This window comes from Stenella coeruleoalba (assembly GCF_951394435.1).
Source record: "Stenella coeruleoalba genome assembly, chromosome: 10".
Classification (NCBI taxonomy): domain Eukaryota; kingdom Metazoa; phylum Chordata; class Mammalia; order Artiodactyla; family Delphinidae; genus Stenella; species Stenella coeruleoalba.
In genome coordinates this window covers 23,391,527-23,419,145 of record NC_137156.1, presented here as the reverse complement: position 1 = coordinate 23,419,145, position 27,619 = coordinate 23,391,527, and the positions used below count along the sequence as shown (strand labels likewise).

Here is a 27,619-nt window from a genome sequence, read left to right as displayed (position 1 = left end):
CAGAATTGTTGATGGATTGCTCATATGGGCAAATCCTTGCTACCCTTCCCTCAAAGATGCTTCACTCCTTCCCAAACCCAGGAAAAAAAAAATCCCCCAAACAGTGACCAAGCTGATCTGTTGATCTGAAGGAGGATAGTTTATTTAAATTAGTTTAGCTCTGGCTCACAATTTTGTGTTCTTTTTCCATGTTGGAGTCATAGAAGCCCCTTCAATCCCACCACATCTCCTTCACCACAAATCAGGGCAACTCAGAGATAGCTTTCTTGGCTGGGGGACCCGTTGGCTTCTCCTGTTCTCTTGCTTTCTCTTCATACATCAGGATCCTGATTGAGATGGAAGAGACACAGGGATCAGGGGACAGTCCTCTCAAGAGAATAAATTTTAGGCTGCTGTGAAAGTCCAGAAAAAGGATGAGGTTTGTTAGGGTGGGAGGAGAAGGAGAAAGGGCAGGAGTGGGAGTACTGGGGGCTGTTGGGGACCAGACCACAGATGAGGATAGCACCTTAGAAGGGTCTCTCAAAAGACAGAAGAGAAATGCATGCTGAGTAATGTGTAGAAGGTGAACCTGGGGATGGAGGTGGGGGGAGAGAAAACAGGTAAGTATAGGGGAGGTTGGAACTGGACCCTCACATTTTTAGGATGGCAGATCTCTTGCCCAACATCATCCTGAGAAAGTCAGAGTAGCTGAAAGTCTCCCCGGGGCCGCTGGATACCTCCCTGATTAATTTCTTTAGCTCCAGGTGGGTCTTGGGGACCTGAAGTTTCTCCAGCATTCGCTTCAGGGACATGATATCTAGAGGCAGAGGATGGAGGTAAGAAGAGGGGGAGCCTCTCTCACTCTGTTGCCTCTACCTCCTCATTCCCATTCCCCTTCCTACCCTGGTCGATGGGCCCTCTCCCGAACCATTGGGAATGGAGCACTGTGGGAAAGACCTCCCTCTTCCTAGATCTGCACACTCCCCGAAGATCACCCTTTTCTCACCGATATCTCCGTTTCCATTCAGGTCAAACTCCATGTATTTCTCTGGGTGAGGGGAGAAAGCAGAGAGGGTAAGCACTGGCTGGAGGGTCCCAGGCAGGGGCAGGGTAGGGACTGACCGAGCGCTAGGTAGGGGGGGAAGATGAAGAAGAGGTGGGGCAGGTAGAGGAAATGTGAAGGTTGGGAGGCTGAGGGCCCTGGTACGGTGTAGGGAACTGGAGGGGCTCCTGAGAGGGGCAGGCCGGGGAAAGGGACTATAACCAGGATGGCGATAGAGGCAGCCTTCCTTCTTCCCACCCCAAAAGTCAACTTCGTTTCTGCCATCTGCTCTTTTCCTGGGGAAATCCTACCCTCCTCACCCACTTCTCCACCCCTATAGTTTTCCCCTCACTCTTGAAGGCTTCCAGTTTGGAGGGCAGGTCCTCGTCACTGCTATATTTGGGATCATCCAGGAATTGCTGTGGGGGAAAGCAAGAACCTGGGTAAGCCCTCCTGGACGCCCCCCCACCCGGCCCCGCCCCGCCCCTTAGTTCTTCCTTTTACCTTGTTGATTTCACTGAGTCTCTCTTCTTGCTGGGCCTTCAGCAGCCCAAAGGCTTTTCCTCCTGAAGGGGCGCAAAGGTTAATGTAGCCTCACTGCCCCCTTCCTCTCCTCACCCCCAAGCCCAGCCTGAAGCCATCACAACTGTGCCTTCATGGGCCAGATTCCCAGCCCACAGCCCAGGACTGTGCACGTTCTTTCTCCCGTTTTAGGGTCCTGCCTATGCCACCTTCCCTACCCTGTAAATCCCTGGTTTGGCTCATAGCTCAACAGATGCTGGAGGAGACAGACCAGGCTGGGCGCCTCTCTGTCTGCCAGCTGTCCTCTCCCACCAGCTTCCTGGAGGCCTCCCTCCCAAACTTCCCCTTTCCCCTCATTTCCTCCTCCTCTGAGTTCCAGGCCTCACTTCCCCATCAGCTTCTGCTGACACTAGCACCCAGGAAGAAGGGGGAGCTGGATGTAGAAAAGAGATGAGAAAACAACGTTCTCCTTAATTCCTCTTAAGGGGAGCCCAGTGTGGGTGTGAAAGAAATATTTCGATAAGCCACCAAAGGAGTGGGGGAAGGTCAGTAAGACCCCAGGGGGCATTTATTCTCAGGAACAAAGAATCTCTGAACAGGTCTGGAGGTTCAGGTGACTGAGGCCCAGGTTTCACAAGTCTGGACATGCAGGTTTGGATAGGGAGCTGAGGAAAGGCTGACTGAATTTTTCTGCACTGTGGATGGGAGAAGAACCTGAAGTTGCTGGCAGATCTGGGAGGGTGGCAAGATGGGTGCAGGGTCTGGAAAGGGAGAGGTACTTCACTTCCCACCTGACAGCTCCAGAGAGGCACTTGGAAATATGAAAGTGTCTGACAAAGCAGTCTTTGTTTGCTTTAGGATGTGCAATGTAATCCCCTCCTCTTATCTCCTTTGGAATTTTCAGTAAAATCTACAGAGCTCCGGAATTTGAGAATTTCAGTAGATTCTCTGGGGGAATTCCCTGGTGGTCCAGTGGTTAGGACTGTGGCGCTATCGCTGCCGAGGGCCCGGGTTCAGTCCCTGGTGGGGGAACTAAAATCCCACAAGCTGCATGACACGGCCAAAAAAAAAAAAAGATTCTTTGGAGGCCAGTGGTGCTGAGAGATATAGCAGTGGTGGATACAAGAGCCAGGGGGTGAGGCCAACTTAGGGGTGGGACGCTGCTGGTCACTGTGGGCTCAACAGAGTGGGGAGTAGCCTCTGATAAATGTCTTCCCTAGGCACACTCTTTATCCCCTTTGCTGTTCTTTTTGGCTAGTGGCTTCTAGGGGAGGCCAGGACAGTGCGTCCCCCTCACTGAGACACTTTTGTCTAAGCTCCCTGCCCCAAGTTCCATCCACTCTGCCCCAGCACTGATGAGCACACCTTTCCTTCTCTCCCCCGCCCCCCCAACCTATTTCCCCTTCTGCAGCTGGGAGTTTTCATTTCTCACTGCCCTCTCCCTGACCCACATGACTGGGGGAGATGCTGATGGGGACTCTGGCCTCTTGAGTTCCCTTTATCACAGCTTCCTCTCCCCCTGAGGAGAAAGCTGCAACCCTGCCCTCCCAATGGTCTTGGTGCCTAGTGGAGGGAATCTATTTTTTTATTCATACATTCATTCAACAAATATTTATTGAGTGCTTACTATATGCCAGGCACCTTTCTAGGGCCGATGAACCAAATAAGTGTAAAATCTTGTCCTCGTGGACAATCTAATTGGGGGAGACAGACAATAAAAATAAACAAGTATATTAAAGGTGGTAGGTGCTTATGGAGAACAAAATAGGGAAGGAGATAGGAAGGGCCGCACAGACTGCAGATTTAAATAGGGTGCTTAGGGAGGCTTCTCTGCGAAAGTGATATTTGAGCAAAGATTTCAAGGTGAGGAAACAAGCCACGTGGATATATTGGAGGGGAGCATTTCAAGCAGAGGGAACAGCAAACGCAAAGTCCTAAGGTGAGGATGTGTCTGGATGTCTGTCCACTCTCCAGGGGAGCTCCTGGTTAGAATTAGGTCCCCTGTGTACCTACATGAAGAAAATACACTGGCCAGAAAGCTTGTCTGTGTGTGTGTGGGGGGGGGCCTGGAGGTCTTCTGTTTGCCCCTCCATTTTCCCTCTCCCACTCTGTCCTCTGCCCCAGGAGACTAACTGTACAGACTATGTCAAGGGCACCTCTGGCTTCTAGCTGTCTTGGCTGATGGGGAGTGTGGCAGGAGAACAACAGGAGGGAGCACATTAAGTTAAAGGTATTCATTCCTCTGACTCCCTTCCCACAAGGTCACCTCAGGCTGGCTGACACCTCCATCTATGGGCAATGCTCCTCTCCAGGCAACCTGCTCTACATGATGCTGTCCTTTTCCAGGTTTCAGAAGCCCAGGGAATAACTTTCAGGTGGTCTGTGAATTTGGAAAAGAAAAAGTACATCCTCTTCTCACATCCGACATTACACGTGTTGCCTTGTCAAAGACCACTTCACAGTTTAAAGTTCTTACTCAAGCCAACAACATCTTTTGCACTGATACATCTTTTTTAAAGTCTAACTTCAACTTGCCTGTATTTCTTTTTTTAATATTTATTTACTTATTTGGCTATGCCGGGTCTTAGTTGTGGCGTGCGGGATCTTTCGTTGCTGCATGTGGGGTCTAGTTCCCTGACCAGGGATGGAACCCGGGCCCCCTGCACTGGGAGCGTGGAGTCTTACCCACTGGACGACCAGGGAAGTCCCAACTTGCCTCTCTTTTAAATCTCTTGTCTTTTAATGCGGTAATAAGTACATGGTTTTTTCTATCCCAATATTTTATTAATATTTTGATAACTGGAACTCAATGTAATTGTTTTACTTTGTTATATATTTTTTATTTTACACTTTACCAGAATGCTGAAGAGATCTGTGGCACAAAATGAGTAAAAACCACTGCTGTAATTTCTCCTCCCCTCATCCCTTTGGACCGGGGTTGCAATAAGCCTTGTGATTCCCCTATACCTGACCTGCACCTTGGTAAATAAACTATCTCTGGGCACTTCTCTGGTGGTCCAGTGGCTAAGACTCTGCGCTCCCAATGCAGGGGGCCTGGGTTCCATCCCTGGTCAGGGAACTAGATCCCACATGCAGCAACTAAGAGTTCGCATGCCACAACTAAAGATCCCGCATGCCGCAGCTAAAAAAAGATCTTGTGTGCTGCAACTAAAGATCCCGCATGCTTCAACTAAGACCCAGCCCAGCCGAATTAAAACAACAAAACAAAACTATTTCCTCAAATGAACCAAATTTGAGAACCTGAATGATACAGTGTACATGTGTGTATGGAGGGAGTGTGGGGGGCTGGGAAGAAACGGATCTCTGCTGTAGCTCTATTTCTTATTGCAAATGAACAAAAGGGCATCCTGGTGTATGCACCAGACTCAGGGGCTTGGTTAACAAGAGGCTTTCCGGGAGGCAGGAAAACAAGTTAGGATTCTGAGTCTACGAGGTACAGCTCTGGAGAACCATAACCGAGTCACCAACATCGCTTTTGCCAAAGGCTTTTCTTTTCTAAAATGCCTCCTTGTAGGGCTTTGAGGGGAATGTGGCAGCAGTTTATTTCTAAATTTCCCCTCTTGACTCCTGTAAAGAGGTTGGAAACACACACACACATAGACACACGCACGCACACGCGCGCTACATTTTCAGTGAAGCTAGGAGATACAGAGTACCTACAAACTCCGATTTATGTGTCCGTGTGACCAAATTCCCCGCTGAGCAGGCATTCCCCAAGAGTGCCTCTGAGAAGAGCAGGGGACTAGCGAGGGTCCCGGTAACTGCTAAAAAAAAAAAAAAAAAAGAAAAGCAAATATTCCTTCCTAGGAGGAAAGGCCTCACCCCTGGAGGGAAAAGCTGAGGGCAGTGCTGACTGAACAGATTCAAATACCCGTAAAGGTGGAGAGAGAATGTTTTAAAGCAGCCAAAGGGACCCAGATGTGGCAGCAAAATTCTCCTAATATTAAGTGCACCACCTTAGGTGCACTCGGGAGGTGGCAGCCTGTGAGGTCTCCTGTGAAATAAAGAAGCCTAAGGTTGGGGGTAAAGGCTTACTTAACTGGGAGAGGTTCTCAGAGGCCAAGGAGGTAGTGGCTACACAGAGGTGCCAAATTTAAGGAAATAATCCATTGTGATGGCAAAAGAGGAGGAGTCCTTGTACTTGTAAGTCTGGAAAGCCATTCTGACCCCCCACCAAACTTCCTCCTGTTAATAGTTTAGAAAAATCTATCTCATTTAAATATGAGTGGGACTTCCCCAGTGGCGCAGTGGATAGGACTCTGCGCTCCCAACGCAGGGGGCCGGATTCGATCCCTGGTCAGGGAACTAGATCCCACATGCATACCGCAACTAAGAGTTTGCATGCCACAACTAAGGAGCCCACGAGCCGCAACTGAGCCCGCCTGCCGTACCTAAGGAGCTCACGTGCCTCAACTAAGACCTGGTGCAACCAAATAAATAAATAAATACTAAAAAAAAACCCCAAACTGATAAGCTTTAAAAAAAAAAAAAGAGTAACAAAAAGAAATGACCAGGAATTCCCTGGTGGCGCAGTGGTTAAGAATCCACCTGCCAATGCAGGGGACACAGGTTCTAGCCCTGGTCCGGGAAGATCCCACATGCCGTGGAGCGGCTGGGCCCGTGAGCCATGGCCACTGAGCCTGTGCATCCAGAGCCTGTGCTCCACAACGGGAGAGGCCACAACAGTGAGAGGTCCGCATACCCCCAAAATAATAATAATAATAAAATAAAATAAAAAATAAAGATGGTGAGACAATAAATAGAGCTGTGGACAGAGATATATGAGAGATAAGGAGAGAGGTAAGGGAAAGAGAGATCAGGGAAGATGAAGATAGGATGTCTAGCACATGGAAGGCACTCAGTAAAGGCATAGTTGAATAGATGGATGAGCCCTGATGCTCAGATAGGGAGACGTGGAATGAATATTGAGAGGAAACCCACTGTCCATCGGAGAAGCAATTGTCCTAGTTTCATCCTGAGATGATGAGGGCCTTAACTAGCAGTGAGAATCAAAATGCAGAGAAAGATACTTATATATCTCAGAGGCAGAATGGATAGCACTTGGGGTTTTTTTGGTTGGGGGAATGGAGGGAGAAGGCAGAATAGGATAAGTCCCAGGATTTTGCTTTGAGTGACTGGGTAGATGGTTTCCATTCACTGGGGTGGGGAATATAGAAGGCTGACCCGGTTTGGGTAGACACTGATGATTTTGAAATGCCTGTGGTACATTCTGGGGAAGATGTCTAGAGGGAAGTTAGATAATCTGGACTCAGATCTCAGAAAGAGGCCTGAGGTAAAGGTACAAATTGAGGTGGAGATATAGACTGGGGACTCGACAGAGACTAGCAGTAGTTAAAACTGTGGCTCTGGATTTCCCTGGTGGTGCAGTGGTTAAGAATCCATCTGCCAATGCAGGGGACACGGGTTCGAGCCCTGGTCCAGGAAGATCCCACATGCTGTGGAGCAAATAAGCCCGTGTGCCACAACTACTGAGCCTGCGCTCTAAAGCCTGCGAGTCACAACTACTGAGCCCGCGTGCCACAGCTACTGAAACCTGCGCGCATAGAGCTGGTGCTCCGCAACAAGAGAGGCCACCTCAATGAAGAGTAGCCCCCGCTCACCGCAACTAGTGAAAGCCCGCACAGCAACGAAGACCCAACGCGGCCAAAAATAAATACATACATACATACATAAATGTATTTATTAAAAAAAAAATGTGGCTATGACAGAATTGCCTAGGTAAGCCCATAGTAGATGCTCAGTTGAATGAAGGTAAGAGAAACATCCCAAAAGTCTTCCAACAGGAGAATGGTGTGAAAGCACATGTGGAGGGTACAGGAGTTGGGAGGGACTCAGGTCTGATTGCTTTTATGTCCCTGTGAAAGAAGAGGTAAAATGGAGAAAAGATCCAAGGTATAGGTCATGTAGAGTCAAGATGATGGATGGAGTGGACAAGGTGAAGGAGCTGTGAAATCAGTGCATAGAAAAGTAATTTGAAAATTGTGTGCAAGAATGTTCATAGGAGAGGTACTCATAATATCAAACCAATAGAAATAATCCAATTGTACATCATCAGGTGAATGGATAAACAAACTGTGGGACATCCATATAATGAAATACCACTCAGCAACAAAAAGGAACAAGCCTCTGATACCTGGAACAACATAGATGAATTTCACAGACATTATGCAGAATGAAGGAAGCCAGATACAGTAGTGTATACTCTAGGATTCCATTTGTATGAAGTTCAAGAACAGATTAAACTAATCTACAGGGGTATAAATCAGTAGTTGCTCCTGGGAGGGGAAGGGGATTGACCAAAGAGGGGCATAGGAGAGTTTCCTGGGGTGGTGGAAATGATTTGTATCTCAATTGCAGTGCTGTTTACATGGGTGTATATATTTGCCAGAGGTCATCAAATTGTACACTTAAGATCTATGTACTTTACTATATAAATATATATTTACATCTGTATATAATGTCATATACATGGACATTAAATCTTCCAGAGAGATGGCAGAGATTGAAATAGAGAGGAAGCTGGAGAGTCGGGCGTCTGCTCTTGGTGAATGTGAGGGAGTTGGACAGTGACAGCAAGAAGGAGAGGCCAAAGGAGGTGGGGTGAACCTCAGAGAAGTCATGGTCAGAGGTTGAAAGTATATCCTGAGAACCATTAATTAGTTGAAAAATATTTATAAGGACTCAGCTGGAGGAGAAGTCACCCTTGCCAACACGTAGAGGAGGAAACACCAGGTGAGATGGGATCACTTGTGCTGGGATTCCAGAATCCCTTCTGTTTTTTTCACTTCTTTTCCTGCTCTAAGCTCTAAGTTGGGAGTTTGTTGGCCCTGACCACCCTCAAGGCAGCCCACAGCTGGATGTTAAAGCAATCAGACCAGAGACGTGTGTACATCCATTTCACAACTTTCCTACTTGTGGCCTTTCTTCTTGAGTACCTGGTAAAAGTTTCTTTTGAAAAGTTATGTCCTTGAGTTTGCTGAGCTTATTAGCACAGCAGTTCCCATCCCACAGGTTAAAGTGCCCTAGAGGGTCTCAGATTTATTGAAAGGGTCCTTGAATCCACACATACACCAGGGTTTATTCTAGATGGACTTTAAGAAAAGCCAAGTACTGTCTTCATAATCCACAACAGTTTTGGATACTGGAAATCTTAGGTGGACAAAAGAGGTTGAAAGAGCAAAGCACCTTTGAGTTCAGGCCCAGCTATAATCTTGGTCATTCTAGCTCAGGACTGGGGAGGAGATAAAGGCTAACATACATTGACCCTCCACTACAGTGGAGTCTGAAAACTGACAGATGCTACTCCCATTTTACAGTAAGTAGGGGAACCATGATTCCTATTTATGTTGACTTGGCTTCTAAGCTGCATTGCCCTGGGACATGGAGTAGTGCCATGTGATTAATTATATGCCCTGTGAAATACAGAGTTTTATCCTCAGGCCAGTTGCCCATTCCAGCCCCTCACCCCCACTCCACTGGTGGTGATCTTCCCTCCCTCCCCAAACCATGGGGTTCCCACAGTTGAGTACAAGAGACAATTTGCTCCACATTGACCCTTTGGGGATGGGGATGGGGCATTGATAGGACAAGGCAAGGTAAGGGACAGGGCAGAAGCTGGAATTAAGGCCTAGTTGAGAAAAGCCACATATTGGTGCCTCAGGCCTCCCCCTTCTCTGTGACCACCAGGGGGCAGCCCTTGCCTTGCCATGGCACCACATTTCCACAGCCTCTGGTTAGATGGCCCTGAGGAGGCAGCCACTCCACTAAGAGAGAGTGGCTGAGTCACTCCTTCCCAGATTGTGAGGTACCGTGCTTGTCTAGGTGGTTCAGAGAGGTTCAATAATTTGTTCAAGATTATGTAACTAGTTTGTAGGGGAGCTGATCACAGCCTGACTTCAAGCCAGCATTCTTTTTTTTTTTTTTTTTTTTTTGCGGTACGCAGGCCTCTCACTGTTGCGGAGCACAGGCTCCGGACGCGCAGGCTCAGCGGCCATGGCTCACGGGCCCAGCCGCTCCGCGGCATGTGGGATCTTCCCGGACCGGGGCACGAACCTGTGTCCCCTACATCGGCAGACTCTCAACCACTGCGCCACCAGGGAAGCCCCGAGCCAGCATTCTTAACCATAAAATTACTACTTCTCCAAAAATGCTCCAAATCACTGCAGTGGAGATTAGGACTGCACTATGGATGTATTGTGAAACAGCGAGAAACTCGGCCAGAAAGAAAGAATATGTACGGATATAAAAGGAGCCAGAGGGAAAATGTGTGGCGAGGGCTGGGCAGGCTTCACCCGGCATATTACACATCATCCTCTTTTCTCTGTGCTGTGTTATCTCATGTAGGTGTGTAATGCATGTACAAGAGTGTGTTGCATACTCTTGTACTAATCCCTGCATAACCTTGGAGTTATGTGTCACATAATGTGTATTTCATTTGGGTTTGTCAAAATGCATTTCACGTAATGGGGGCACTTTGTGATTTCTCAATAAATATTAGCTAAATAATGAATAAAATAAAAAATGAGTGAATTGACCAGTGGGTGATAAATCTGTGCAGAACACACCTGGTAAAGCAGACCTCTGCAAGAGGCGTATTCCTTTAATGGGGATCTGAGTGTGAAAGCATCCAAACTTCCCCATCAGCGGCACTCACGCTGCCAATCCACCCAAGTCAGCACATCCTAAGCGAAACAGAGTCCCTGGCAACTCCCTGTCGCCACGACCAATCAGCTGACTTCTGCTAATCCTCTCATTTATAGAATTTCTAGAGCAGCCCTGGGGGAGGACCGGACTCGAAGGAAGGGAATGGATAGGGTGGACCTGGGCGCTATTGAGCCAAGGGGAGGGGAAGTAGGTTAGCTCTGAGCCCAGATAAGGCTCTTGGAGGCTGATTCTTGGTAAAGTGTTGGTCTTCTTGAACCTCACAAGATAGGGGAACCACATCCTGGTCTCACCTATCCACCCACCCACCCTAGCATGACCGGCCATCTAAGCCCCCCCTCCCCCTCAAACACTTAGGCAACACGCGCACATGCTGCCCCCACCTCCTAGTGACCCAGATACCCCCGTCAGCAGCATCCTCTTTCCTCAGGGAGGCATGCGTGTGATGCCCCAGGCCCTGGGGCGTTGAGGTCCTTTGTAAGTGATGTGTCAGTCCTGTGTGTCACAGGAAGCTCCCCACCCCCATCCAGTGACCAAAGTCCTGGTCAGAACTAGTGGGTCGTTTTCCTCCACCCAGACCTCACTGCTCATGTCCCCCTCGTCAACAGGAACACCCTTCGACATGGCCCGGATGCTGTTCCTCATCTTCATCACGGTCCATCCAGGTGACAGGGGTTTCTCCCAGGACCCTGAGGGGTGTGGGGCTGGGAGGATGGAGGATGGGGGAGGCTGGACGTAGATGTCCCGGGGGAGCAGGTTGGGTGGGGGCTGAAAGCAGGGCATCCCTCAATAAAGCTGATACCCAGTGGGCTTCCCCACTTCGCAGTTCCCTCCATGTCACCCGCTGGGAAGGTCATTCCCCAGCTTCCATCCTAAAACTCTTCCTTTCCAGCCACGTTCCTAACAAGATAAAGTTTAAAGAACCAGTAAAAAAGGGCTTGAAGGAAGGAAGGGCTTGAAGGAAGGGGTCAGTTTTAATTTGATGAGTTTAATAAATTTATTAAACAAGGCTTATTATCTAGGGTCTAGATATAATTAGGAGTTTAGGAGATCTAATTAAATCTAAGTTAAGTTTCTTAATGAAACTGATTTTAATTGTCAGACATATTCATTGACTAAATTCAGTGTGGATTCCAGACCAGCATCAGCGTCAGCGGGGACCTAGGGCAAATTCTCAGGACCCACTCCAGACCCACTGAATAAAAAATTCTGGGGGTGGGGCCTGGGAATCTGTTTTAACAAGCACTCCAGGTGATTCCAATGTGCTCTCAAGTTTGAGAATCACTGAAATAGAAGACTGATTGGTAAATTTCATTAACTAGAGAATTTAATCAAGAATTTTAATAATTGGTTTAATTCATCATTTTAGATAAGTTAAATAGGGATCCCAAGCAATTATAGCCATATCTTCACCTGGAGATTTAATTAGTTAATGCTCTTTTTTTTTTGCCGTACGTGGGCCTCTCACTGTTGTGGCCTCTCCCGCTGCGGAGCACAGGCTCCGGACGCGCAGGCTCAGCGGCCATGGCTCACGGGCCCAGCCTCTCCGCGGCATGTGGGATCTTCCCGGACCGGGGCACGAACCCGTGTCCCCTGCAGCGGCAGGCGGACTCTCAACCACTGTGCCACCAGGGAAGCCCTAGTTAATGCTCTTTAACAACAACAACAAAAAAAACCAAAGTAGCAAGGATGGTATGCAACAGAATGCTATTAGTACTAAGATAATACCTGGAATAATATAATTAACGGTATTAGTTAACTAGGCAGCCACATTCATGAATGAGCTTCACTTTCACTGTGACAAGTTAAATTTCAGCAAAATGTTACTAGTGAATGGAACTGGAGAATGATGGGAGAGGGTGAGGGTGAGAGTTGGTATGGGAAAGAATTTGAAAAACAATTTAATAAGCAATGTTAAGAAATTAGATTGGTAAAGAGGAAAGGCTTAATGAGACATCTGAAGTGCTCGTCCCTCTGGGCCCTCTGTGGGTGGGGTACAGCAGGGATGGTCTACTGCAAGCTCTCTTGTCTTTTTTCTTTGGAGTAATTGGGGAGGTGTTTCTCTGGGTCTTCTCTCTGCCCCCAGGATCCTGTGCTCTCTGGGTGTCCCAGCCCCCTGAGATCCATACCCAGGAGGGCAGCCCTGCCTTCCTGCCCTGTTCCTTCAATGCCAGCCAAGGGAAATTGGCCATTGGTTCTGTCACGTGGTACCAGGACAAAGTGGCCCCAGGGAAGGAGGTGAGGAATGAGACCGCAGAGTTCAGGGGCCGCCTGGCCCCTCTTCCGTCTTCCCGTTTCCTCTGTGACCACCAGGCTGAGCTGCACATCTGGGACACCCGAGCCCGTGACACCGGAGTCTACGTGTGCAGGGTGGAGGTGCTGGGCCTGGGTGTCGGAACAGGGAACGGGACTCTGCTGGTGGTGGAGAAAGGTGAGGTGCTGGGAAGCTGTGCCTCCTTGGCCGGAGGCCCCACTCTCCCTGGTAGTCGAGTCAAGAGTCCTTCCCTGAGGCCCACTGTCCTCCCTAAGCCTGTGCACGCTTCTTCCCAGGGCCTCCTTTCCTAAGCCCCTCTCCCCCTCGCCATCCCCACCCACGTGCAGGACCTCCTCAGCTAGCTGCCGGCACAGTCTTCCTCCTTCGGGCTGGGTTCTATGCCTTCAGCTTTCTCTCAGTGGCCATGGGCAGCACCATCTATTACCAGGGCAAATGTGAGTAGTGGAGCCGGGACAATGTGCGCAGAGGTGGGAGGGGCACTGAGAGGGCTGGAGCAGGTGGAGACAGAGACCACGGAGAGAAGCAGGCAGCTACTGAGCTACCCCTGTGGCCTCTCCACCAGGCCACTGTCACATGGGAACACACTGCCACTCCTTGGATGGCCTCTGATGAGTGATTTCAGACCCCAGTGACTCCAAGTTCTTCAAGATACCCCCCAATAAATCCCTCTCTGCCCCACCATTAACTCCTTTTGTGTATTTCTTGCTCTAGATGACCCAATGTGCCCTGTTCTAGGTTCTCCCAACTCTTACTCTGCCTTCTACCAAGTCTGGTCTGGAAAGGTCCAAGGAGGGAGCTTCCCAGGACTGTGCCTAGAGTCCCCTCCCACCATCATCCTGAGACTCAACACACCTCCTTCTCCCCCCAGGAGGCTAAGGCCTTTGTCCTGAGAAAAGTGGACTATTAGACATGATTAGCTCTACTTCTCAGTGGCCCACAGACAAATGCTCTTTTCTGGCCTTCAGGGGAGCCTGGGTCCCTAAACACCCTTCTTCACCCAGTGGATCCCTGGTGGGTAAGAATGGGTGGGAGGGTAAGTTGCTTAGGTCTTGATGGTGGCCCTGTTGAGCCGGGGCTTGAGGTAGATGGAGAAGCCTGAGACACAGAGGGTGGCGAGACCATGGTCTTTACTGGGTGTTTACTGGTCTTTACAGCATGGCCCTGACCAACCGCCTGGGTTGGACGAGGCGTCTGGGGGTGCTCAGACCGGTTTGTTCTTGGCAATGCAGGCGTAGTCCGTGCTGGGGTCCTCCTTGCTGCCTTCCCTTTCTTGGTTGCCGAGGTCAGGTCCCTCCCGTTCAGGCAGCCTCAGCAGGGACGCATAGTGGAGCTCCTGTTGCGAGAGCTGGGCCTGGGGCCGGGACAGAGGGTGCTGACAGGAGGTCCCCAGGAGCCTCCCTCCCCTGACGCTGCCCTCTGAGTTCTCACTGCTCCCCTGCCCCGCTTTCTTACCTCATTGCCTCTATTTGCGCGCTCTCTCCCTCTCTCTCTCTTTCTGTCTCCCTCTCTTGTCCTTTTCCCTTTGTGTCTCTCTTACTCTCTCACTCTCCCCCTCTATCACTCTTAATCTCCTTCTCTTACTTTTTCTCTTGATTTCTCTCATTTTCCCTGTGTCTCTCTCATTCTCTCTCTGATTTTTGCCTCTCACTTTTGTCTCTCTCTCCCTCATTTCTTCCTCTCTCTCCTTTCTGTCTTATTTCTTCTTTCCATCTCTACCCTTTTCCTTTCCTCTCTTCTTCTCAGCCCTTACTTCCCTCTTTCTGCTTCTCTCTTACTTCCTCTGTCTCTCTGTCTCTCCGGCTCGTTTCTCCCTCTTCTCCTGCCCCCCGACCTCAGCCCCCACTTGTTGCCCCATCACGCACTTCTCTGCCCCAGACTCACCCAGCTCCTCTCCAGCCTCCTCACTGGAAGAAAAGAAGAAGCTCGGCTTGGCCCTTGTCTCCCTTGTGCCACCTCCAGCCCTCCTCGCCCACTCTCCCCACCCCCAGCAGGTGTTTCCTCACTTGCCAACCTCCCTGTGGTTCCCACAGCTAAAAGCCAAGGTCCCTCTCTTTGGACACTCTCCCCTCCCCTCTCCACCCCCCAACTTCTACCCCCTTCCTCAGGCAGGAGGGGCCAGTGAGGGTTGATGGGGGCGTCTGGGAGCACAGGAGGAAAGGGTGTGTGGGGGACGGCACAGGGTGTTGCCCGGGGGTGAGGGGTGAGGGGGTAAGAGGGAGGTGAGGGTGGGGTTCACCTCTCCCACGGAGCCGACACAGGCAGACGGACAGAATGACCATGACGAGGAACAGAAGCACCCCCAGCCCTAGGCCCCCATATAGGTAAGGGCGTATGTCTGCAGGGAAAAGGGGTGAGTGTCAGAGAGCCCATTTCTCTCTGCAGCTTACCCCGTCCTCCTTGTTGGTCGGGGATCTCAGCTTCTTTCTCCAACAGTTTTAGAGACAGAAAACCATCCTTTCAGAGGTTCTTCACCCCAGACTGTGTTCCCTCACCTCCTCCCAGAGGTGGCCATGACTCATCAGTTAACTCGCTCGTCCCCGAGACCACTCGCCCCTCAGAAACCTCCCACCACATTGCTGCCCTCTCTGGGCCTCCCCATGAAGCCCCTTGTCTGCTGCACTGGCTGGCCCCAAGAGACCCTGGCCACCTACCCACGACCCGCGCACACACCGCTTTTTATCCACTGTTCCCTGAGCGGAGGGTTACCTTACCTTTTATCCCACAAGCTCCCATTAGGTTGGGGACTGAAGACTAGCCTGCAGGTTGGGAAACCTAGCGCTGCTCTTCCAGGCTAAATGGCCTGGGGTGAGTCACGTGCCCCAAGTTCCTCATCTGTAAAGTCTGGGGCCCCTGTTACAATCGTTTCCCAGGCTGAGGAGCCTTAGCTATGTGCCAACCCTGAACTGGGCTCTTTCTATTCGTCACTGCTAATCCCCATAACAATGTAGGGTATTGTGCCCATTTCCTTGGTGAAGGACCTGAGACTCGAGGCTGGACTCCGACAAGGACGTCCAGCCCAGAAGTGGCAGAGCTGGGGTTCAAGGCCAGCTCTGTCCAGCTCCAGAGCCCACTCTGTTTCTCCGACCCTAGGCTGACCAGCTGGTTCATAGGGGCCTCTCCAGCACTGGATAGTTCTAGTTTCTGGTGAGGGGGCTGAGGCAGGAGCTGGGGTCTGGAGGGTGCGTGGCGACTGGTGGGAAAATAGGGAAGGTGGTGTCCAGCGCCACCTGGCACCTACGGCCGCTCCCTCAGCCCCAGAGCAACTTGGGAAAGGGGGGCCCCCCGCTTGGCTGGTGTGGAGAGCCGCTTCCCTTGGGCAGATACTGCTGGGGCTGAAGGGGGGCATGGAGGAGCGTCTGGGGCCCATAACTTCCCCTCAGGCACTTCCTGCCCTACAACCACTGGTTCCTGTTTGAGGGTGAAGAGGGGGCCGCTGACTTCATCCAGAGCCAGAGGCAGTGACCAGGGTGTGGAAACTGAGACCATCCTGGGTTCAGGAGGAAGGCTGGGACATGGGGGGGTGGCAGGTGGGGAGCAGAAGCACAGGTGGAGGAGGGCCTGCGGTGGCCACGGGGGGGGGGGGGTGGGGTGGGGTGGTGGCGGCAGAAGTGGATTGTTTGCAGATCTTTGGGAAGTGGAGACAGAGGCCAGACAGGATCCCCCCAGGGCCCAGGGAACCTCAAAGCCATATTCTCCCTTCCTTCACCTTAGACTCACCTCACTCTGGGGGTGACTGTCCCCTCCCTGGGTTTCCTTCATGAGGGTTCCCTGCTCTCGCCCAGCTTACCTAGAGTCTGTGGCCTGCGGTTGGACAGACTCCTGACTGACCGGAGCTGCCTGGGTAAAGTGTTGCCACCTCAGACATTCCTGCCCCTCCTCTGGTTTAACTTCTCCCCCAGCCTGGGTGCCTCCCTAGCATTGTTAGGAGAGGAGGTTAGGCTTTGAGGGTTAGGGTTACAACATCTTTTCCTTTTAGGCTCCTAGGACTATAATTCAGCCTGTGATCCCTGTCAGCTCCAGCCATCCTATTTTTTAAAATTTATTTATTTATTTTTGCGGTACGCGGGCCTCTCACTGTTGTGGCCTCGCCCGTTGCGGAGCACAGGCTCCGGATGCGCGGGTCAGTGGCCATGGCTCACAGGCCCAGCCGCTCCGCGGCATGTGGGATCTTCCCGGACCGGGGCACGAACCCGTGTCCCCTGCATCGGCAGGCGGACTCTCAACCACTGCGCCACCAGGAAAGCCCTCCAGCCATCCTATTGATCCCACAAGTCGTCAGTGATCATATCCCTTCTAGGTGCCTTCCCTGATTCACTTTTCCCAATTACACTGTGTCGCTGAGAGCTCATGATCCTGGTATGTGTGGACACACACTCCAGCTCCCAAGGCAGACTGGGAGTTCCAGTGGATTTGGGTAACTCTCCTGGTATTCTGGGGCTGTATCTAACAGGGCACTTGGCTGACTGATTAACAAACAGGAGAGTCAGAGACAGCCAGACTAGATCGACATGAGCACTGCTGATAGATCTAGGACAGAAAGTTGATGACAAGTTGGTGCTGGGAAAAGAGGTGTGGGCAATCCAGGTGGCCTTCCTGCAGCGAGCAACATTCTGATATTGAGCACAAAAGTAAGGGTGGTAGTCCAAGGACCTAGATGAAGGCCTCATAGTGGCACTGTGATGGAGAGGGAGATAAATGCTGGAGGATGGCACACCTAGTCCTTGAGGAGGGTGAAGACTTGGGAGCTCATGTGGAAGCAAGGACTGAAGAGGAGATCTGGTGCCTGGGCCCATAAGCATTTGCATTTCCTTCTCCAGATTCAGAAATTTTCTGCTACTTCCTTCCCTTCTCCCATCCACAGTGTTCCCATGCAGGACAGTAGGAAAATATTGTTTCAAAATGTTTTATTATTAAAACATTCAAACATAGAAAAAAATTGAAAGGATTGTACAGTGAACCTATCCCTACCACCTAGATTCTACAATTAATATTCTTCTATATATTTGCTTTATCACATATCTATCAATCCATCTCATTTTTTGATACCTTTCAAAGTTGCAAACATCAGTACATTTTACCTCTAAACCCTTTACCATGCTTATCATTGACTCAAGTTCAGTATTTGTTTCCCTATTCTTTTTTGGGGAGAGTGAGGAAGGTAAGATTTACATACCCTGAAATGGACAAATCTGAAGTCAGTACTCAGTTTTTAAACTGTCTTGTGGTTAACGGTATGGAGCCAGACTGCCTGGGTTCAAATCCTGTCTCTGCTACTACTGTGTGACCTTCCACAAGTTCTTTAACTTCTCTGTGCCTCAGTTTCCTCTTAGAGTTTTTTGAAATAAATTTATTTATTTTATTTATTTATTTTTGGCTGCGTTGGGTCTCCTTTGCTGTGCACGGGCTTTCTCTGGTTGCGGCGAGTGGGGGCTACTCTTCATTGCGGTGCACCGGCTTCTCAATGCGGTGGCTTCTCTTGTCTCAGAGCCCGTGATTCTTAACCACTGCGTCATCAGGGAAGCTCCCCTCTTAAGAGTTTTTATCGGGATTAAAAGCATTATTATAGGACTTCCCTGGAGGTCCAGTGGTTAAGAATCCACGCTTCCACCGCAGGGGGCACGGGTTTGATCCCTGGTTGGGGAACTAAGATCCCGCATGCCACGCCGTGTGGCCAAAAAGAAAGGAAGGAAGGAAGGAAGGAAGAAAGAAAGAAAGAAGAAAGAAAGAAAGAAAGAAAAAGAAAGAAAGAAAAAGAAAGAAAGAAAGAAAGAAAGAAGGAAGGAAGGAAAGAAAGAAAAAGGAAGGAAGAAAGAAAGAAGGAAGGAAGGAAGGAAGGAAAGAAAGAAAAAGGAAGGAAGAGAGAAAGAGCATTATTATTATTATATATAAAGTGTGTAGGTTAGCGGTGGGCACATACCAAATGCTATCTGGATATTAGCTATGTTGTTATTATTATTACCTGAACACACAGAGATAGCAAGAAGGGGAAATGATCTGGGACCACCTCCAACTTTCTTGACCTGGTTTTTCCTCCCTTCAACTCCTACTGCTCTGCCGACTACACCATTCATTTGGTCCTTACTGCTTTGTTTTGCTTACTCATTCATCCTTTTTTCCTTTCTTCACTTAACACTTAGTCAGCATCTACTAAATGGATGGAGCCATTCTAGACTGTGAAGCTCTTTGGCGGTGGATGCCTCATTGCTCTCCTGTCTATACTCTGTGTAGCAAGGGAGGTAATGCTCTATTTCCATCCCTCCTCAGTGAGTTAATAGTCAGTGGTGAGGCTGAGGCCCCCTTCAGCTGCCATCACCATGGACTGGCTTAACTCTGCCTTTCTCACCTAGCTCTGGGGGCTTGGAGGGCGCAAGGGAATGGGAGGAGGAGGTCATTCCAGTGTGGGGACAGGTTCTTCTTTGGAACCTAGACATCCATCCCTGGAGATTCCAGTTCTGGTCCTCCAATCCAGCCCTTGACCTCAGGGATATGGATGCAGCCCTCCCTCCAGCACCCACCTCTGGGGTGCAGAAGAATGCAGACCAGGGACTTCCCTGGTGGCACAGTGGTTAAGAATCCACCTGCCAATGCAGGGGACACGGGTTCAATGCCTGGTCCGGGAAGATCCCACATGCTGCAGAGCAACTAAGCCTGTGTGCCACAACTACTGAGCCTGCGCTCTAGAACCTGCGAGCCTGTGTGCCACAACTACTGAAGCCCGCGTGCCCAGATCCTCTCCGCAACAAGAGAAGCCACTGCAATGAGAAGCCCGCGCACCACAACGAAGAGTAGCCCCTGCTCACCGCAACTAGAGAAAGCCTGCGCAGCAAAGAAGACCCAGCACAGCCAAAATCAATCAATCAATCAATTAATTAATTTAAAAAAAGAAGAAGAAGAATGCAGACCACACTAGCAATCTGGAATTCTGTGTTCTCATTGCAGCTGCCTGACTTTCTGCAAGCTAGCTTCCCTCTCTGGGCCTCAGTTTCCCTTCCCACTGAGTCAGAAGATCTCTAAGGCCCCCTCCAGCTCTACCGTGAATGCCTGTCTCTTCACCCCAGCTCCCTCCCCAGTTCAGAGAACCCAGGCATCCAGCTGCCCCACCCTAGCTCTGGGTAAACAGGAAGCAGGGTGAGGGGAGCAGGGGTGTTCGGAAAGTCCCAGCCAGGTGTGTGGGTCTACGGGGGGGGGGGGTGGCCCCACCCCTGAGGTATGAAAGCCCCCCTGCCCTGGCCCTGGCTCAGTCTCAATGGGGGCGCTGGGGCTGGAGTGCCGGGGTAGGCGGCCCCAGGGGAAGGGATGCCTCCTGCTGGCTGTCGCAGGAGCCGCTTCCCTGGTGACCCTCCTGCTGGCTGTGCCTATCACTGTTCTGGCTGTGCTGGCCTTGGTGCCCCAGGAGCAGGGCGGACTGGTGAGTGGCTTCCACAAATCCTCCAAGGGCCTCACCTCTGGCTGTGCCTCTTGCCTCTTCCAGCTCAGCTGGCTTGGCTGTCCCCCAGTGGGGATGTCTCCTCTGTCTCTTTGCTGGTCCTCTTTCTACGTTCCTGTGATGCTGCTGTGCCCTGATGTCACCAAGCCCCTTTCTGGTTGTCTGTATGTCTCTTCTCCTCTTCCCAAGACATACTTGGGCCTCTGTCTCTCTGCCCAAGTACAGATGCCTTACTTGTTCTCCATTCCAGGGAGGTGTGTTTCGAGGCTGGGGCTGGTGGGAGAAACCCCAAGTCGAGCTTGCATCTATGTTGGGAATGGGGGGGGGTTGGCATCAGCTAAGACTGAACTCTGGGCCCTGTGACCCCACCCACTCAGGTAACAGGGACCGCTGACCCAGGCGCCCAAGCACAGGCCCATCAGCGATTTGGTAAGAGCCGACCACCTCCCCCTCCCCTGCTTCTGCCCCTCAGGGACTCCCAGCTCCCATCCATCAGCATCCCCAGATACTCTCTTCCTCCAGGAATCCAGGTGCCCCATCCCTGGGCCCTGGCGCCTTGTCCTCTCAAGGTGACTACACGTGGGTGGCTGCCCTGCCCCCAACCGTGGACTCTTCGCCCCTTCCAGAGTCCCGGGAGTTGCCGGTGGAGGAGGAGGCAGAAACAGATCTCAGCCCCAGGCTCCCGGCTGCCCACCTCATTGGTAAGGATCTCATAGACCTGAAGAGTCCAAGGGTGCCAGTTCTGCTCGCCCACAGTTAGAGTCCCTTCGCTCTGTTACTGCCCTGCTGGGTAGCCCACCTGCTTCACCGCTGCTACAGTACGCACTCTTCTGCTCGCCCAGCATTCTAGCTTCTCGCTTTCCCCCTCCGCCGGAGGAGTCAAAACCCGGCCTGGATCTCCCCACCACAGCGCTCTGTACCGCACACCCAGGTGCCCTCAGTCCCAACTCGTACTCATTGCAGAGAGAGCGCCATGACCCCGCTCCCCCAGCCCGGCTGGACTCCTGCAGTGGGTTAAAAGCCCCAACTGTCCCTCAGGCCCACCCTCCCAGAAGTCCCAGGCCTGGATCGCTCCTTTCAAGATCGGATTTCCGAGAGCCAACTGGCCCGTTTCTCCGCAGGCGCTTGGACCACGGGGCAGGGGCTAGGCTGGGAGGCGAAGAAAGAAGAGGCGTTTCTGAGGAGCGGGACGCAGTTCTCGGGCGCCGAGGGGCTGGCCCTCCCGCAGGATGGCCTCTATTACCTCTACTGTCACGTCGGCTACCGGGGCCGGGCGCCCCCTCCCGGCGGGGACCCCCTGGACCGCTCCGTCACGCTGCTCAGTCGCCTGTACCGGGCGGGGGGCGCCTATGGATCGGGGAGTCCCGAGCTACTGCTCGAGGGCGCGGAGACCGTGAGCCCGGTCTTGGACCCCGCCCAGAGGCACGAGTACGGGCCTCTCTGGTACACGAGCGTGGGGTTCGGCGGCCTGGTGCAGCTCCGGAGGGGCGAGAGGGTGTACGTCAATATCAGTCACCCCGATATGGTGGACTACAGGAGAGGAAAGACCTTCTTTGGGGCGGTGATGGTGGGGTGAGGGCTACCCGCGTCCCTAAAACGACTACTGCATGGTGGGAGTATGTGAACGAATCAGCCTAGATATTGGGGACCCAGACACCAGGGACCCCATGGCCGTGGCGAAAATGGAGAAGACTGTTTGGAAACTGATTTTGAGCCTGGTGAAAATAAAGAAGGTAAAGCTTTAGTGCTGCCGGTACAGATGCTGAGATGCTGACGTGTCTTCATTCGGGTCGGGTACACAAATGTCGGTTAAATAGTCTCTGTATTTTCCTGGTGTCTTGAAACTATTCATAACACCTGGCATGGCCTCTGTTCCCTGGGATGGGGATCTGTGGGTCCCACCCACCCCTGCCTCTGAATGGCCTTGCCCCAGCACTAGCCCATTTAGAGGGTAGAAGGAAAGGGCTCTCCACAAAGCCCCAAGCAACTCCAAGCGTCCTGATTCTCAAGGCCACATGGTCCCCGCAGACTCAACACTGCACTCTTCTCTCTTGGGTCCCTCCCGGTAGTGACAGGGGTCATTACCGGGGAAGGCAAGTACCACTCAGAAAGGCCCAGCCAGCAGAGTAAACCCGAAGAGGGCTGATGATGAAGCACTGAGGGGACAGCGTTTCCGCCCTGCTAGCTGCCTGAAGGCCCTGTTAGCCTCAGTCGACTCTTCTCCAGGGGAAGACCCACAGCTCGGGGAGCGGGGCAGTGGGGGTGGGGACCGGGCGTGAAGGGAGGAGGCTGAAGGAGTTGGGAGGGTGGTTGAGAAAGAGAGATGGGGTGGGGATAGTGCCCGAGGACACCAGGGAGAACCGGGGGAGGAGGAAAAACTGATGTCACCTGGCCCTGTCCAGGGTGGGATGGAAGGTCCTCACCCCGCAGTCACACTTCAGGTCCCCTTTCCATGAGTGGGCAAGTGTCGCGGCCCCAGAGTGAGTAACAGCAGCCTCTTCACCCCGTGACCGACTTTCAGCCCCGAGCTGGAGGAGGATCCAAGGCTCTATCTAGGTTACCCCAGCAGGTCACCCCACCTCTGCGGCACACGGCACAGTTTTCCCCCTGCCTGGCAACCCTAGCAGGAAGGAAAGCCCAACTTCAGAGCCCAGTGAGGGCTGCCACTCTCTGAGTCTTCATTTCTGACTCCATATTTGTCTTTGACTCTGTGTCCAGAAGAGCCTTCCCGGAGGGGAGGAATGCATTTCTCTTTCCACTTCACCCACCTCCCATCCCTCTCCTCATCATTCGCCAGGAAAATCAGGGAGACCAAGCTGGCATGGGGGGGTGGGTCCTTCACCTACATCTTATTCCTTGTTTTTTATTTTCTTCTTCCTCTTCAATTCCATCCACTGAGAGATGGAAGCGGGTAGAAGACCGGGGGCTGGGAAAAGGGAGAAAGCCAGAATTCACCGAGTGCTCCGCTAGCTGCTCTGTTGTGATGAGTTTAGGTCTTCTGTTCTCAGGGGGCCCCGTGTGCGGTGGGCGTTCCTACTTCTCTTTGATAGACGAGGTTCAGCGACTGGTTCAGTTTGCACAGTTAGGACTGGGCTGGCAGGGGGAGGAGCGTGGGGCGGGATCAGGCGGTTTGGAGCCCAGGTGCCCGACTGCCTGGAAGTCCCTTGGCTGTGATTCAGGTACCTGAGAATTTGGCCGCTCCCCGGGGTCTTTCGGTCAGGCCGCAACAGCCGGAAATCTCATCTGAGCTGCGGGATTTCCCCCACTTGGATAGGAATTCCCAGAGTTGGAAATTCCAGGGCCCTGAGGGAGAGCTAATTAAGTTCAGGTTCCTTTCTTGGGGGAGGGGCATTTTCAGTGGGGCTTTGTTTTATGTAGGGTCTCCTGAGCCCCAGCAGTCCAAGGGGTGAGGGGCAGGGATCATAAGCCCTGTGGAGAAAGAACTTCAGGGAGCCACGTCTCACCCCCAAGGAGAGGCCAATGAAGAATTAATTCCCAGAAAGAGGCCATATTTCTTTTCTAAGCACACTTTATTTCTCGCCACTGACCAGTAGGGCGGTTACAGACACGACTCCCCTGGGGAGCAGAGGTTCAGTGATGTAGCGACAAGTCAGTCACCAAATCAGCATTATTTAGGCAACCTGATCAGATAAATATATTTTAAAAACATAAGCAAAAGGAGGCACAGAGACCAGGAGGCAGGGTGGGAACGACCTACAGTTCAGCTCCGTTTTCACAGAAAACACATCTGAGCCAAGGCAGCCCCTACATTGGGTCTCCCAGGACACCTTGACCTCCTGAATAAATACATTCATTAGTAAATAAATAAATAATAAATAAATAATAAATAATCACAAGTGCAAACATAAATAGAGGGAGCTGGCCCTGTTGGGGTGTGGCTGGGCTCCCCATCTCAGGGAAGTCTAGAAACATTGGAAGAAAGGGAGGCCTGAAGTCCACTCATGTCAAGTTCTGGGTGAGATCTTCTCAAGGAATGTTCTGAAGTGTTCCAGTCAGAACCCAAGGTCCCCTGGCCCCCACATTCTGGGTGTCCCAGGTTGCATCCAGGAATCCAAACGCAAGGACCCCAGTGAGTTCCAGAAGACCCAGTTCCAATTCTTGGTGGTGGTCAGTGCCCCATTGTCCAGGCCATACTTCCCTGCATCCCTGATTTCTAAGTGTTGTTGTTGTTTAAAGTTTTAAGCTTGGAGCCCAGGCCTGAGTCCCTAATTCTCTTTCTAAACCAGAAGGGGATGAGCGGGTCTGAAGGAGTAAATAATAAAGTAATTGAGGTGGGATAGGATGGATGTCCTGCTCCCTCACAGGGCAATGATCCCAAAGTAGACCTGCCCAGACTCAGCAAAGTCCAGATAGTCGGGCAGGTTGATCTCAGCACTGAGTCGATCACCCTTCTCCAGCTGGAAGACCCCTCCCTGGTAGATGGGCTCGTACCAGGGCTTGGCCTCAGCCCCCTCTGGCGTCTCCCTCTGGCAAGGGCTCTTGATGGCAGAGAGGAGGTTGACCTTGGTCGGGTAGGAGACAGCGATGCGGCTGATGGTGTGGGTGAGGAACAAGTGGGTGGAAGGGCAGCCTTGGCCCCTGAAGAGGACCTGGGAGTAGATGAGGTACAGCCCATCCGTCGGCACCACCAGCTGGTTGTCTTCCAGCTTCACGCTGTTGGCCAGGAGGGTGTTGGCATATGTGTTCAGCCACCGGAGCTGCCCCTGAGTACTGAGGTTGGCTGGAGGGAGGGAGAAAAAGAGGGAGGGGTGAGTCATTGTGACCCTGTCAGTTCCACTCTCCACATCCTGGCCCTCAAGTTCTGCCCACCCCACCCCCCACATCCGGTTCCTGTCCCCTCTGTCTGTCTTCCTACATCCCATCTGGCCATGAGGCTCTGAGCATCCCCTTCAAGTTCTAAGTATCCTCCACCCTCCCCTTGAGCTCAGTGAGTCCTTCTCACCCTGTCTCCAAGGTCTGTCTACCCTCAGCCTGGCTTCAGCAGCCAAATCCTACCCCTCCCCATCCCATCTGCTTCTTCGTCCCCCAGACACATCCTCAGAACACTTACCTACAACATGGGCTACGGGCTTGTTACTTGAGGTTTTAGAAGATGATCCTGAAGAGGAAAGAGAAAAGAAGAAGGTGAGAGACCCTTAAGCTTCCCAGAAAATATCTCACTACTTTGACCTCCTTTCCTCCTCCCCCCAAACCCAAACTCTAAATTTCCCCTACTGCTTCCATCCCAGGACCAACCCCTACGCCCACCCAAGCCCAGAATTAGGAGAGAGGTTTTGGAGACACTTACTGAGTGTCTGAGCCAGAGGGCTGATGATGGAGTAGCCAGTTGGGAACTGTTGGGAGAAGAAGGAGGATTAGTATCAAAGCAAGTCACCCCTGAAGGAGAAACAGCCGGCTGCTTCTCTAGCTTGTACTCTCTGCACTGATGCGTCTCGTTTTCTCTCCCCATTCATCCATAATCCATTTAACAGCTCATTCATTGAGTTCCTGCCGTGTGCCAGACACCCTTAGCTTCATCTTTCCTATCTCTCTTTCATACCTGCTGTATCTGCTTCATCTTTATCCAGATGACTTGTTTTCTTCCCCATCTTTCTACCCATACCCCTTATCTGTCTACACATCTCTCTTTATATCTGAATCCCTGCTTACTCATTCATTCATTCGACAAATATTTAGAGAGCGTCGCCCATGTGCCAGGCACCCTATTTCTCCATCCTTCCTTCTCTTCCCACATCTCTCTCCACGTCTCCTTCTGCCTCCCCATCTTTCTCCACTGTTTTCCTCCCCAAGCCTCCCCATCAGCACACCTCTTTCCCCCACCCCACATCTCGCCCCATTTCTCTCTGGGTGAGAGAACGAGCCGAGGCTGGCCAGGGACTCACCTCTTCCCTCTGGGGGCCGATTACCCCGAAGTGCAGCAGGCAGAAGAGCGTGGTGCCTCCTGCGACCAGGAAGAAGGAGAAGAGGCTGAGACACAAGCACCTTCCGGAACCCTGGGAGCCCCCTGCCGTCTTGGAGAGCGCCTCCTCTGCCAGCTCCACATCCCGGATCATGCTTTCAGTGCTCATGGCGTCTTCTTCTGAAGGGCTCAAGTCCAGCTGGGAGACGGTAGAGCCCTGTGGCAGGATGTGTTAGAGGGAGCAAGTCGTCTGGCTGCCTGTCGGGGTGGGGGTGTGTGGTCTGGGAGGTTATTTCCAGGGGGCTCTGGAGTTGCTTGTCTCTCTCCTGGCTGGTCCCCTGGTGTCCTCGCTCTGGGAGCTTCTGCTGGCTGGGTGTGCAAACAGCTGCATTTATACGCTCTGGGGTGAGAGGAGGGCGGGGAAAGGCTCTCATTCAACCAGCGGAAAACTTCCTTGGTGGAGAAACCCATGAGCTCATCTGGAGGAAGCGGTAGCGGGTCCTACACCTTCTGTCTCGGTTTCTTCTCCATCACGGGGGCGGGGGTTTGGAAAGTTGGGGACACCCAGGCATCAAGGATACTTCCTACCCTACCCACCCGGATTCTGAGGGGGGCTCCCTGGGCCAGTTACTGCTGTAGATGTAGGACCCTGGAGGCTGGACCCCATTTCCCCGTGCCCCCCAGTTCCCGTTGTTTCCATTTCTTTGGGGGATGAGTTCTGTGGCCTATTTCCTTCTGATTTCCAGACCGGACTCAGGTAGTGGTAGAACTAGAAATGGGAGGGGCTTCAGAAAGCTGAGTCCTTAATGGAGAGAAAACTTGGGGGAAGCTGTGCTGGGTCCCGAGATGTGTGTTTCGGTCCCTGAGGGCAAGAGGAGCTGGAGGAAGGGAAGCTTGAGGCTCTGCAAGGACTGGGGCAGGATGGCAGGGACAAGCCTGGGACAGCCCCAGAGGAGTGAAAGCGACGCTGGGAATTCACGAACCCCACCACGGCAGGCCTTCTCCTTTCACTCTGACCCGGGACTCAGCAAAACCCTGGTGCTGGTTTCAGTCTTGACTTCCAAGGGCATGTGATGCCCCAATTTTTGCACGAAGACCCCACCCTTCAGAGTCCCTGTGTGTGGCCATGTATCTGCAAAGAACTCCCTGCTCCCTCCAGTTTCCTGGAGACAGCCCTGGCCCTCAGAGCCCCTGCACGTGACCGCGTCTCCCGAAACGTCCCCTGTGTTCTCCAGTCCCCCAGCCTTGGAGGCTCTCCCACTCCTCGGGGCCCTGGCATGGCCATGCCTTCCGGGGGCCTCATGCTGCTCCTCCACAGTCCCAAACAAACACCCTTCAGTGTGGTCACTGCTCCTCAGAAGCCTCCTGTCACCCCCATTCCTCAGGGGTTCCCTGACCTCCACTCCTCCAGACTTTGGACCTGCATCTTTCCTTTGTCTTCTCAGCTTATCCTCTGGTCTCCTCCCACCCCTGCGAGGCCACCACATTTCACCAGAGCCCCTTAGGCCTCTCTGTACGCCCACAGCTCCTGTCCCTCTGATTCCTGTCCTCCCTCCATTCCTTAGAGACATCTGGGGAATTCTCCCCTCCCAGACAGACAGATACAGGCAGACAGCATTTCAGAGAAAAGAGGTTTATTGGGCTCCATCAAGGGTCAGACGTCTCCTCGTGGGGTGTCCAGTCAGGCAATGGCTGGCTCTTAGGAGCCTTTCACTTCCTTCCAGAGCCCCTTGGTCCCTCAGACCCACTCTT

General features: G+C 52.1%; 5 protein-coding genes across 6 annotated transcripts; 2 read left to right on the top strand and 3 right to left on the bottom strand.

The window, feature by feature from the left end:
* Positions 1-164: 164 nt before the first annotated feature.
* Positions 165-2,311, bottom strand: AIF1 (allograft inflammatory factor 1). Its single transcript, XM_079933994.1, has 6 exons — positions 1,762-2,311; positions 1,526-1,587; positions 1,374-1,440; positions 986-1,027; positions 634-796; positions 165-326 (listed from the first exon to the last, which is right to left on the bottom strand). Exons 1-6 carry the CDS (start codon positions 1,784-1,786, stop codon positions 242-244), a joined length of 444 nt encoding a protein of 147 aa, XP_079790120.1. The 5' UTR covers positions 1,787-2,311; the 3' UTR covers positions 165-241.
* An 8,557-nt stretch (positions 2,312-10,868) lies between these two features.
* Positions 10,869-13,224, top strand: NCR3 (natural cytotoxicity triggering receptor 3; the record flags this gene model as incomplete). Its single annotated transcript, XM_079934654.1, has 4 exons — positions 10,869-10,911; positions 12,333-12,677; positions 12,848-12,955; positions 13,084-13,224. 4 exons carry the CDS (start codon positions 10,869-10,871, stop codon positions 13,128-13,130), a joined length of 543 nt encoding a protein of 180 aa, XP_079790780.1. The 3' UTR covers positions 13,131-13,224.
* A 373-nt stretch (positions 13,225-13,597) lies between these two features.
* LST1 (leukocyte specific transcript 1) lies at positions 13,598-15,306 on the bottom strand. Its single transcript, XM_079934573.1, has 4 exons — positions 15,233-15,306; positions 14,758-14,856; positions 14,403-14,425; positions 13,598-13,872 (listed from the first exon to the last, which is right to left on the bottom strand). Exons 1-4 carry the CDS (start codon positions 15,252-15,254, stop codon positions 13,723-13,725), a joined length of 294 nt encoding a protein of 97 aa, XP_079790699.1. The 5' UTR covers positions 15,255-15,306; the 3' UTR covers positions 13,598-13,722.
* Positions 15,307-19,674: 4,368 nt separating this feature from the next.
* On the top strand, positions 19,675-21,661 carry LTB (lymphotoxin beta). The gene is made up of 4 exons (XM_079934130.1): positions 19,675-19,929; positions 20,325-20,376; positions 20,574-20,648; positions 21,069-21,661. Exons 1-4 carry the CDS (start codon positions 19,768-19,770, stop codon positions 21,521-21,523), a joined length of 744 nt encoding a protein of 247 aa, XP_079790256.1. The 5' UTR covers positions 19,675-19,767; the 3' UTR covers positions 21,524-21,661.
* A 2,605-nt stretch (positions 21,662-24,266) lies between these two features.
* TNF (tumor necrosis factor) lies at positions 24,267-26,036 on the bottom strand (the record flags this gene model as incomplete). 2 transcript variants are annotated; one of them, XM_079935321.1, is made up of 4 exons in its annotated part: positions 24,267-24,688; positions 25,019-25,066; positions 25,256-25,301; positions 25,851-26,036. In XM_079935321.1, the coding sequence occupies 4 exons, from the start codon at positions 26,034-26,036 to the stop codon at positions 24,267-24,269; spliced, it is 702 nt and encodes a 233-aa protein (XP_079791447.1). The 2 variants fall into 2 exon arrangements, with proteins under 2 accessions (XP_079791447.1, XP_079791448.1); XM_079935322.1 differs by lacking the exon at positions 25,256-25,301 and having other exon boundaries at positions 24,267-24,671; positions 25,002-25,044; positions 25,789-26,036.
* Between the last annotated feature and the right edge of the window lie 1,583 nt (positions 26,037-27,619).

Bases quoted from the DNA above. Each gene is read 5' to 3' on its own strand.
- LTB (XM_079934130.1), top strand. From the start codon at position 19,768: ATGGGGGCGCTGGGGCTGGAGTGCCGGGGTAGGCGGCCCCAGGGGAAG. The intron at 19,930-20,324 runs GTGAGTGGCTTC...CCACCCACTCAG, and splicing joins CCCAGGAGCAGGGCGGACTG to GTAACAGGGACCGCTGACCC. The intron at 20,377-20,573 runs GTAAGAGCCGAC...CGCCCCTTCCAG, and splicing joins ACAGGCCCATCAGCGATTTG to AGTCCCGGGAGTTGCCGGTG.
- LST1 (XM_079934573.1), bottom strand. From the start codon at position 15,254: ATGGGAGCTTGTGGGATAAAAG. The intron at 14,426-14,757 runs GTGAACCCCACC...CTTTTCTTCCAG, and splicing joins GTGTCGGCTCCGTGGGAGAG to TGAGGAGGCTGGAGAGGAGC. The intron at 13,873-14,402 runs GTGAGTCTGGGG...TCCCGGCCCCAG, and splicing joins GGAGGCTGGAGAGGAGCTGG to GCCCAGCTCTCGCAACAGGA.
- AIF1 (XM_079933994.1), bottom strand. From the start codon at position 1,786: ATGAGCCAAACCAGGGATTTACAGG. The intron at 1,441-1,525 runs GTAAAAGGAAGA...TTTCCCCCACAG, and splicing joins GACTCAGTGAAATCAACAAG to CAATTCCTGGATGATCCCAA. The intron at 1,028-1,373 runs GTGAGGGGAAAA...CCCCTCACCCAG, and splicing joins CAAACTGGAAGCCTTCAAGA to AGAAATACATGGAGTTTGAC.